At 37.2% G+C, this 12357-nt stretch overlaps 1 protein-coding gene across 2 annotated transcripts in view; it reads left to right on the top strand.

The window, feature by feature from the left end:
- Positions 1-3652, top strand: part of MAN1A1 (mannosidase alpha class 1A member 1) — a 167325-nt gene extending 163673 nt beyond the window's left edge. For both annotated transcript variants that reach the window (XM_059177709.1, XM_059177710.1), the window contains exons 12-13: positions 337-452; positions 837-3652. In XM_059177709.1, the coding sequence (XP_059033692.1) occupies positions 337-452; positions 837-963 (243 nt within the window). In that variant the 3' untranslated portion in view covers positions 964-3652. The remainder of the gene's footprint in view (positions 1-336; positions 453-836) is intronic.
- Positions 3653-12357: the final 8705 nt, after the last annotated feature.

Consider the following 12357-nt stretch of genomic DNA (forward strand, 5'->3'; position numbering starts at 1 on the left):
TTTATTTATTTATTTGAGAGAGAGGTAGGAAAGCACAGAGGGAGAAACAACCTCCCTGCTGAGCAGGGAGCCCAATGTGGGACCCGATACCAGGACCCTGGGATCATGACCTTAGGCAAAGGAGACACAACCAACTGAGCCACCCAGGCAGCCTAACTTTTTATACTTTATATGCATTTGAATTTTGTGTGTGTTTTTTTTTTTAATTTTTGCCTAAAACTCTTCCATGTGTATCATTCAACTTTTTATTTCAATTTGGCAGTTTCATGATAAAAATTGGTGACAAGCAATTTATTGAAATTTGTTTTCTTCTTCCCCCTCTTCCTTGTAACATAGGCCCTGGAAAATCACTGCCGAGTGAACGGAGGCTATTCAGGCCTAAGGGATGTTTATCAGAGACACGAGAGTTACGATGACGTGCAGCAGAGTTTCTTCCTGGCAGAGACACTAAAGTAAGTAAAACAGCTTCCAAAAATATGTGGCTGGGGTACCTGGTCAGATCTTCCTTACAGTTGCCTTTATCAGGAGCATAGTCAAATAACAGCAAGTCTGACTGCTTCAAAAGGTCTCTCTCCATGCATGGCAATGATTGTGCCTGTGTTTCCAGTCATTGTATGTCTGATGCCTGGGGACTCCTCTGCCAGCGTTCCTACACTAACACCCAAGCACAGGGCAGCTTCTTCATTCCGCAGTAGTGACTGTATCGCCTCAGGGTTTTGCAATTCCTGAAGGCTGTCCGTGATTCTCCATAAGATGAGTGGAGACATGGCTGTGTCTTTATGCTATCACTGCCTGACAGTCTCCTGGGCCTCATATACTCATGTTTCTCTCTCCAGATACTTGTACTTAATATTTTCGGATGATGATCTCCTTCCGCTGGAACACTGGGTCTTCAATACCGAGGCACATCTTCTCCCTATACTCTGTACGAATAAAAAGGAAGTTGAAGTCAATGAAAAATAAAAAGACATATTATATTTTACTCTGCTCCATTCCCTTCACTGCATACCTTAATAATTCCTTTTCTGGTGTTCAGGCACATGATTAATTTTTATCAATAGGTCTGTGATTATTCTAAGTTCTAAAATTGTTTTGCAGTCTTTTATGTTTATTATCATAGGCATAGATGGACCTAAATTCCTTATCATAACCTTTATTATTCAGTCAGTGGATCACAGGTTTTTACTTTTTCTTAAGTAATCTCTGGAGTTCATGAAGGTACATCATTTTTATTACACTGAATAGAATGGTATACCAGTGACCTCTTAATTACAATTTCGATTTGACTGCAAAACTTTTTCCTCCTCTATGAGGAGATGACGTCTGCTTTAAGCTGTAATGTTTTGCCATGTTGCAAAAAGCCATAATAATAAATTAAATATTAAAAAAGCTTTTTCCTTTTCAATTTTATGTTAATCTGGTTTGTCTATCCACCAGAGACAGATCTTATAACTGTGACAGACAGCCTCTTTATGCGGGTCTATCATTATTTGATAGAATGTCTTCTAAAATACTTCACTCACATTGTAATTCAAATTAGAATGTCATCCCAAAGGATCATCTCATGTTGACCTCATTTCATTGGAACCACAGTATATTTTTGTTGGTTAATTATATTAGTGTTTCCTAATTTGTGAATTAGTTCTCAAATTTTACTTTACATGCCCTGTGTCATTTCTGGATCATGTCCTGGTTAATTTCTTCCATCCCCTACCACACGAATGGAGCTTTCAAGTTTTGCAGAGCTCTGCTATTACTGAATTATATTTTTGAAAGAAAACAATATAACTTGTAATGTGTTAGCTTTTGCTTTTAACTGAGCATATGAAGAAATTCAGTCTCTCTAAAGAAAGGGTGAGTATTCAACATGGTTTTTAGTTTGTATTTTGTCTTTAGGTTTCTTTCACATTCTCAAAAAAATCATTGCCTTTGGTTCAGATTTTTTTCCAGATTTGATAAAGGCCCTTTCTCAAATGTGATAAATTATTTCATTTCAGTTTGTGAAAGCAGAACTTAACTCTGAGAGAATCTTTGTTAATGTGCCTATTCATGGTCAATTGAAGAAAAGCTAATAAACTTTTAGGCTAAATAAGAATATAGTACATTTTGTCTGGTCAAATTCAATTCAGAGAACCCAGCCTAAAAGCAATATACAGGAATAGACATTCCTAATCCCCAGCAGTCATGTAGCCAATCAAAATAATTACATGATTCTTCATTAAGAATAAGCATTACTTTGAGATATGAGTGGCTTTCCCAAGAATACATTTGGTGGCACCTTGTCCTTTCTCATTGTATTAGTTCATATTCCATATATATACATATACATATGGAATAAATATATATGGAATAATATATATACATATGGAATATTCCTAGAAAGGGCTAATGTGATGATTCATATACAAGGAACAGAGACTTTGAGCACCTACATTTTCAACCTAGAGCGGCCAGATAGCTCAGTGCAGCCCCATGAATTAGGCTGAAGCATATGAAATCGCTGTACTTGTAGTTGAGATATAGTCCCATATCAGCAATTTCATATGCTTCAACATAATGGTTTTTAATTATTTTCTTAGATCTTATTAGACTCAATTGTCTTTAGCTGTTTCAGCTTTTGAAAGTGCTTCAAAAGATTTTTTTTGTCTGAAAGGACCACCTGTGTGACCTGCTCTTTTTTCACCCCTGTACATTTGTTTATGTCAAAGAATAAATGAATAAAATTGTAAATGAAAAAGATCATTTAGTGCATCATTATTGCCCACATTAATGAGTTCCTATGACCCAGAATAACTGCTTCCACTCATATCTTCAGCTCACCTTATGATATGAATGGATAGTTGACAGTCCTTTTTTCCCCAGGACTTAAAAGCAATGTGTGAGATTGTTGCAAAAATTGGATCATATGTATTTAAATGATAATTTTCACATAAATGTCCTTGGACTAGCAATTTAAATTACTTTATTTTCTTTGATGTTCAATTTGATTTGAAAGAGCACAAAGCTGATACGTATTTCTGTAGCAGATAGGATATTAAAATCAGGTCATATGTACGCGCTGCACTATAATGTAACTTTTGTATCCTGATATAAATAGGCAAGATGATTGTACCACATTTTGCTCTGCCAGTGGCAAGAACAAAGATTTTCAATTCTAAAACATGGATTTTTTAACCTAGGTCCCAAAACACCAAAAATGTAAACAAGATTATTATGGTAATGTACTTTAATTAGTTATATTTTCTGTTAATTATTTTAAACAACTGAAATCCTTAGGTAGGCAATGTCTTTCATTCATTTTCAGCAAAACTGTGCAGTTAAGTTTACATATGTATTCACATCCTGAAAGGAGGATAATTAAAATAGCACTTAAGTTTGTGTTTCTGCGTATGTTTTTGGTATACTGTGCACAATTAATATTACACATATAAGTTGTATGGAATTTATAGAACTCAATGATGTTTGTCATGACTCCTTCATATGCAATACCCATTCTTTTCATTGATTGTTTTTAATTTGTACATAAGCATATTCTTTCATTTCTGACTTTATATAAATCTCTAATGTTATGGAAAACATAATAGATTGACACATAATTTTTAAAAACTATATTTGTAAAATTTCTCTATTGTGAATAAAGCCTTTTAATATATCTCCTCATTTGTTATGTTTTTCTCCTTTCAAGTAAGTGTATGTATATGTGGGGGGAATACATACAATTGCAAATTGAAATAATAGTGATTATTATTCATCCTAATAGTGAATCCATATCACATCCAGAGAATCTTGACAAAGAAACTTTTCTTATTAAAAGCTTTAAATTGCAAAAAATTTTGCAGATGCATTTTTGATTAATCCAGTATCTTATGAAGACTGCCACACAGGGGTACTTGGGTGGCTCTGTTGGTTAAGCGCCCTACTCTTGGTTTTGGCTCAGGTCATGATCTCAGAGTCCTGGGATCAAGACCTGGGTCTGGCTTCATGCTGAAAGGGCAGTCTGCTGGAGACTCTCTCTCTCTCTCTCTCCCTCTCTTTCTGCCTCTCCACCCTACTCTCTCTCAAATAAATAAGTAAATTTGTAAAAAAAAAAAAAAAAAAAGAAAAAAGAAAAAAGAAAAGAAAAGAAAAAAGAAAAAAAATCCCAATACATGTTCAACACCAGGGCATGTAGGTTAGAGGTGGGGAGTTGATGGCAGAAATAGCATAAACTATGATCCTTGTTCTTAAGTTTGCAGTCCAGTCAAGGAGATCAGACTCAGTCAACCACCAAAACAAAGTGTTTAGTTACCAGTTGAATTCTGCTATAGAAGTCCAGGGGAGCAGGTGGTTAGTAGGATTCTGGTATTCAAAGGAGCTTAGAAAAGAAAGAAATCTTCAGCTATGTGACAGCCTCCAATATTTTTGAAAAAGCCTAAGTTTTTTTAATTAATGTTGGGACTTTTTAGAGTGTTTCGACCTTCTGGTTCTCTCTGCCTAGAAATCTTTCCCCAATGTTTTTTTGTTTGTTTTTAATTTTTTTAAATTGAAGTATAGTTAACAAAATATAACATTAGTTTCAGGTGTATAACATAGTGGTTGGACAAGTCTGTACATCATACTATGCTTACCACAACTGTAGCCCCCATTCATCAGCATATAACATTATTATAGTACCACTGACTGACTGTATTCCCAAGGCTGTACCTTTCATTCTCCTCCTTTTCCCCCATCCCTCTGCCCTCCTTCACCTGGCAACCACCTGTTTGTTCTGTGTTTTATGGTCTGTTCCTGCTCTGTTTCTTTTTTCATTTGTTTTATTTTTTGGATTCCACATATAAGTGAAACGATATGGTATTTGTCTTGATATGTCTTACTTCGTTTAGCAAAATACCCCCAGGTCCATCTCTTTCCTCAGTGTTTTTGTTCCACATTCCTCACTTCATTCAGGTCTCTGCCCAGTTATCACCTTATCAGAGGGACTTCCTTGACAAATTGATACAAAATTCCCCATCACATTTCGTCCCTTGCTCTATTTTATTTTCTTCTTAGCATTTAAGAGCTCACCCTTGAAACCTAGTCTCAGGCTCTTTCTCAAGGTGTGGGTTACATGTTTATTTCCTGATTTGCTTATCATCTGACTAGCCCCTTAACATAAGGGGTTAACCCCCATTAGAACAGAAAGTTACTTTGTTTGGCTCTCCTCCTCACCACACAGCCCATCTCCAGTGTCTCGATTAGCATTTAGCACTTGGTGACACAGTGAAATGCCTGGTGAACAGGTGACAATGAATGAATGGACCATATATTCATAAGTTTGGTGATGGATATTTGCAAATGTTTTTTAATAAGCAGTAAATTTTGTAAAAATATTAGGTATACTAATATTACATAACACATTTTTTTTTAATTTTTTAATTAACATATAATGTATTATTTGCTTCAGGGGTACTGGTCTCTGAATCATCAGTCTTACACAATTCATAGCACTCACCATAGCACATACCCTCCCCACTGTCCATAACCCAACCACCCTATCCATCCCCCCCAAACCCCAAGCAACCCCCAGCTTGTTTCCTGAGATTAAGAGGCTCTTATGGTTTGTCTCCCTCCCAATCCCATCTTGTTTCATTTTTCCCTCTCTTTCCCCATAACCCCCCTCCCTGCCTCTCAAATTCCTCATATCAGAGAGATCATATAATAATTATGTTTCTCTGATTGACTTATTTCACTTAGCATAATACTCTCTAGTTCGATCCACGTTGTTGCAAATGGCAAGATTTCAGGGTTTTTTGATGGTTGCATAGTATTCCTGTGTGTGTGTGTATCACATCATCTTTATCCTTTCATCTATTGGTGGACATCTAGGCTCTTCACATACTTTGGCTATTGTGAACATTGCTTCTATGAACTTTTGGGTGCATGTGCCCCGTAGGATCACTGCATTTGATCTTTAGGGTAAATACCCAGTACTGCAATTCTTGGGTCATAGGGTAGATCTATTTTCAGCTTTTTGAGGAACCTCCATACCGTTTTCCAAAGTGACTGTACCAGCTAGCATTCTCACCAACATTATAGGAGGGTTCCCCTTTCTCCGCATCCTCGCCAGCATCTGTCATTTCCTGCCTTGTTAATTTTAGCCATTCTGACTGATATGAGGTGGTATCTTATTGTGGTTTTGTTTCATATTTCCCTGGTGCCAAGGGATAGTGAGTATTTTTTCATGTGTCTCTTGGCCATTTGGATGTCTTCTTTGCAGAAATGTCTGTTCATGTCTTCTGCCCATTTCTTGATTAAATTATTTGTTCTTTGGGTGTTGAGTTTGGTAAGTTCTTTATAGATTTTGGATAGTAGCCCTTTATCTGATATGTCCTTTGCAAATATCTTCTTCCATTCTGTCAGCTGTCTTTTGGTTTTGTTGACTGTCACCTTTGCTGTGCAAAAGCTTTTGATCTTGATGAAGTCCCAATAGTTCATTTTTGCCCTTGCTTCCCTTGCATTTGGCGATGTTTCTAGGAAGAAGTTGCTGTGGCTGAGGTCGCAGAGGTTGTTGCCTGTGTTCTTCTCAAGGATTTTGATGGATTCTGTCTCACACTGAGGTCCCTCATCCATTTTGAGTGGTATAAGGAAATGATTTCTTGTGAGTGGTATAAGGAAATGATCCAGTTTCATTCTTCTGCATATGGTTGTCCAATTTTCCCAACACCACTTGTTGAAGAGACTATCTTTTTTCCACTGGACATTCTATCCTGATCTGTCAAAGATTAGTTGACTGTAGAGTTGGGGTCTATTTCTGGCTCTCTATTCTGTTCCATTGATCTATGTGTCTGATTCTGTGCCATTACCATGCTGTCTTGATGATTATAGCTTTGTAAATGGAGCTTGAAGTCTGGAATTGAGATGCTCCCAACTTTGGTTTCCTTTTTCAACATTCCTCTGGCTATTCAGGACCTTTCTGAATCCATATAACTTTTAGGATTATTTGTCCCATTTCCTTGAAAAAAAAATTGATGGGATTCTGATAGAGATTGCATTAAATGTGTAGATTGCTTTAGGTAGCATAGACCTTTTCAATTATATTTGTCTTCCAATCCATGAGCATGAACATTTTTCCATTTATTTGTGTCTGCCTCAATTTCTTTTATGAGTACTTCATAGTTTTCTGAGTATAGATTCTTTGCCTCTTTGGTTGGATTTATTCCTAGGTATCTTGTGGTTTTGGGTGCAATTGTAAATGGGATTGAGTCCTTAATTTCTCTTTCTTCTGTCTTGCTGTAGGTGTATAGAAATGCAACTTATTTCTGTACATTGGTTTTATATCCTGACACTTTACTGAATTCCTGGAAGAGCTCTAGCAGTTTGGGAGTGGAGTCTTTTGGGTTTACCACATAAAGTATTATATCATCTGCAAAGAGTGAGAGTTTGATTTCTTCTTTGCTGATTCAGATGCCTTTTATTTCTTTTTGTCTGATTCCTGAGGCTGGGGCTTCTAGTACTATGTTGAATAGTGGTGGTGATAATGGACATCCCTGCTGTGTTCCTGACCTCAGGAGAAAAGCTCTCACTTTTTCCCCATTGAGAATGATACTCACTGTGGGTTTTTCACTGGTGGCTTTGATGATATTGAGGTATGAACCCTCTGTCCCTACACTGTGAAGAGTTTTCATCAAGAAAGGATGCTGTACTTTGTCAAATGCTTTTTCAGCATCTATTGAGAGTATCATATGTTTCTTGTTCTTTCTTTTATTAATGTATCATATCACATTGATTTTCAGATGTTGAACCAAACTTGCAGCCCAGGAATAAATCCCACTTGGTCGTGGTGAATAATCTTTTTAATGAACTGTTGGATCCTATTGGCTAGCATTTTGGTGAGAATTTTTGTCCCATGTTCCTCAAGGATATTGGTGTGTAGTTCTCCTTTTTGGTGAGGTCTTTGTCTGTTTGGGGGATCAAGGTGATGCTGGCCTCATAAAATAAGTTTGGAAGTTTTCCTTCCATTTCTATTTTTCCTCGAACAGTTTCAGGAGAATAGGTAATAATTGTTCTTTTTTGGTAGAATTCCCCTGGGAAGCCATCTGGCCCTGGGGTCTTGTTTGCTGGGAGATTTTTGATGACTGCTTCAATCTCCTTACTGGTTTTGGGTCTGTTCAGATTTTCTATTTCTTTTTCTATTTCTATTTCTATTCTATTTCTGTTTTACTCTATTCTATTTCTTTTTTCTATTTTCTATTTTCTTCTTTTTTCTATTTTATTCTATTTCTATTTTTTTCTATTTCTATTTCTATTTTCTATTTCAGTTTTGGTAGTTTATTTTTCTCTAGGAATGCATCCATTTCTTCCAGATTGTCAAATTTGATGGTGTATAGTTGCTCATAGTATGTTCTTAAATTGTTTGTATTTCTTTGGTGTTGGTTGTAATCTCTCTTCTTTCATTCATTATTTTATTAATTTGAGTCCTTTCTCTTTCCTTTTTGGTAAGTCTGCCCAAGGGTTTATCAATCTTATTAATTATTTCAAAGAAACAGCTCCTAGTTCTGTTTATTTGTTCTACTGTTCTTTTGGTTTCTCTTTCATTGATTTCTGCTCTGATCTTTATTATTTCTCTTTTCCCACTGGGTTTAGGCTTTCTTTGCTGTTCTTTCTCTAGCTCCTTTAGGTGTAGGGTTAGGTTGTATAACTGAGACCTTTCTTATTTCTTGAGAAAGGCTCCTATTGCTATACACTTTGCTCTCAGGACCGGCTTTGCTGTGTCCCAAAGATTTTGAACAGTTGTGTTTTCATTTTCATTTGTTTCCATGAACTTTTTAAATTCTTCCTTAATTTCCTGGCTGATCCATTCATTCATTAGTAGGATGCTCTTTAGACTCCATGTATTTGAGTTCTTTCCAACTTTCCTTTTATAATTGAGGTCAAGTTTCAAGTCACTGTGGTCCAAAAATATGCAGGGAATGATCCCAATCTTTTGGTACCAGTTGAAACATAATTTGTAACCCAGGATGTGATCTATTCTGGAAAATGTTCCATGTGCACTAAGAATGTGCACTAAGAATATGTCTTCTGTTGCTTTGGGATGGAATGTTTTAAATATATATGTGATATCCATCTGGTCCAGTGTGTCATTTAAGACCTTTATTTCCTTGTTGATCTTTTCTTGGATGATCTGTCCATTTCAGTGAGGGGGGGTGTTAAAGTCCCCTACTATTATTCTATTATTGTGGATGTGTTTCTTTGATTTTGTTATTAATCAGTTTATATAGTTGGTTGCTCCCATGTTAGAGAGCTGAGCTCACCCAGCCTGTGACTGATCATTTCTATCTCTGACACACATCCGTTTTTTGGAGTCTCCAAACCCAACTGACTCCTGCAGCACTCCTGTGCTGCTCCTCCCAGAGAAGGAAGGTGAGTCTAACCCGATCTGCTGCTTGTTGGGTCCCTGCCCAAAGAGCAGTGGTCTGACTGTGCCTTGGATCACAGTTTAAGATAACTGAACTAACAGCTCACTCCTTGGCTCTGTCTCTGTAGCCAGCTTCCCCACTCCAATACCTGGGAGCTCTACCACACTCAGACACCCCTGGTCTTTTTGTGACCCTGCAGGTCCTGAGACTACATAGTCCCTGCAAGGACTCCACCCTCTGATTAGCCTCTGGAGTGACATCCCTCAGTGGAGCAGACTTGTAAAAGTTCTGATTTTGTGCTCCACTGCTCTCTCACTTGCAGGGACCTCGCCCCTATCCCCACGGTCTCTTTTCCTGTGTGTTGCCTCATATTCACTTCTCCACACATCCTACCTTCCAGAAAGTGGTCGATTTTCTATTCCTAAAATTGCTGCTCTTCTTCTCTTTGATCTCCTATTGAGTTCATAGGTGTTCAGAAAGGTGATGAGTATCTAGCTGAACTCCTGGGACCTGATATGTAGATCTCCTACTCCTCCACCATCTTGCTCCTCCCTCCACACTGTTATTTTAAAAATCATAAGGATGAGCATTTTTTTTTTCTTGCTGCCTATAGTTGTTTTAAGGAAATATGGAGTAAACATGTGTTTGTGGCTAGTGTCAACTCTCAACCAACAGATTTTTTTTTAAACCACTTGTATGGCCCAGTGTAAATCCATACCAGAAAAATGTAAGTCATAATTTTTCTAATATAGAGTTTTTCAGTGGTATTATTTGAAGAGTCTACTGTTGTTTCTATGATTTAATCTCATAGTCCCTGTCTCATAAGAAAACTATTTCTGCAGTATCAAGTAAAGGAATTGGTTTTTCACTTAAAATAAAGCTATGTGGGAACCTTCTGAATTTAATTATTTGTAACACCGATAATGTCTACTTGTTGCTAACAAAATTTTTAAGAGATTCAAAACATGATTTTTATTTATACTAATCATCAGCCATCCACACAGAGATGGCATGTTGGCAGTCAATACATCTAATTTCTGATAATTATATGTAGACAGTTGCTAAAAATTTTATCAAAACTAGATCTTTTCTCATTTGAGCATAGAGTTCATATATCTAATTGCCATTCCAGCTCCCTCAGTCGTGGCTGAAATGTGAGGCTGGGCAGGGGTAGCTTATTTAATCTTTTTAACTGATTTAATCGCCAAAAGACTGATTTCTGTTTTTTTCCTGGCTCATTCCATCCACACTAGCCAACACATGAGTCATAATCTTCAGGAGATATTTGCCAGGCATCAGATATGCATATAAAGTATCAGAACTACCTAGGAGGCTAGAAAACATTCAGTCTAACTCTCTTATTTTAAATATGAGAAAACAGGGGGGGGTGTTTGCAAGGATAGGAACTGCTATCTGTCCTGCTCTATGCTTCCAGACACAGGGATTTGGTAAGAGTTATGCTAATAACAAAAAGAACACTATATGAGAGCAAATATTGTATCCTCCCAGCCACTCCGAAATAAAGGTGTAAATTCAGAGCTCACCCTTGAAAATTGGTTTAAGGCTCTTTCTCAAGGTATGACTATCCACCTGGACTGAGTCCCTCACAATTCCTATTGAAATGCAGATTTTACGGCCTTACCCCAAATTTAGCAAATGAAAATTGCGACAGGGCCCTGGACTATCCATGTTGAACTAGTCTTTTTGCTCTTCCCATGCACGCTAAGGTTGGAAACCACAACTGGAAGTTATAGGGAGGTGGAAGTCCCAAAACTAGCAGAAGAAAGAATGAATAAATTAGCAAGTCATGACAAGCATATTTTGTTGCTGCTGCAAGATTTAAGCACAACAACTTGAGACATATTTTGGATCACTTTGGAAACGTAGATTTGTCCTTTTACAGAAGCATTTCTGAACAAGAAGCCATACACCTAAACGTTTTAGAAACAGATTCACATTGGATTTTCAAACCTAAGTTTTCTTATTGAGAGAATCTCAAAAGTATTAACTTCAGTCCCCGCTATTTTATTCAGTGACTGTTTTCTTTGCTTCCTTTCCCAGTAGCTGCTTCTAAAGTCAGTTTTCAGATTGTTTCTTCTTATATGGCTGGGTTTGAAAACGACTGTCACTTGCACAAACAACACAGAATTCCTAGTTTGGCCATGTGTCATGTAAATATATAAGACGTTCTTGGAAATGACCTCTGAAGAGCACCTTCATTTCTAACCACCCCGTGCCTTGTGCTTTTGCATTCATTACAGTGCTAATCATCAGACTTGTTGGCTTGCCATTATTATGATCACTTTGAACCCCCTAAAACATGCCATTACTTACTGAATAAATTAATGTAAATTTGTGTCACAGATCCATTTAATTCCCCAGTGAATGCAAATTACCATGAAAACCTAGAAAAGAAGTAATAGATGTATAGTTTAAAAAAAAAAAAAAACAATTCCACATACCAGGGTATTTTGGCCTTAGGCTATGAGCACATATTTATTCATAATTCCGCAAATGGGGCCATAAAATGTACTGTTCTCAAACAGCATTTTCCAAAACCACAGGCACCAGAGAGTTCTGTTTTGTTTTGTTTTGTTTTGCTTTTTAACTCTCCAAGGAGGACCACGTGGATGTTCCTCCTTCACAGAATCATTGGAACATTGTTCCTGACTTTGCAACTCTTTTGTAGTTCTTTGTGGATAGTAGAAGCCCGTGGCTTAGAATCACCTCTTCAAAGCAAGGTGGAAGACCAGCAGAGCATCTTCTAAGGGCACACACGGTGCTTGTGATCGCATTTCATAGACACGACCACTTCGGTTCGTTGTAAGCCCAAGCCTCTATTTAGTGACAGAAAAACAAATGCCCTTCCCTCTTTGTGCAAAATCTCATTGCCATTCTATTCAACACACACTTTAATGTCCCTGAGTGATTACCTTAAGTCCATTTTACTACTATTCACACTCATCTTTTGTCTTGCTATTGC

This window comes from Mustela lutreola, chromosome 6 (genome assembly GCF_030435805.1).
Source record: "Mustela lutreola isolate mMusLut2 chromosome 6, mMusLut2.pri, whole genome shotgun sequence".
In the NCBI taxonomy this organism is placed as follows: Eukaryota; Metazoa; Chordata; class Mammalia; order Carnivora; family Mustelidae; genus Mustela; species Mustela lutreola.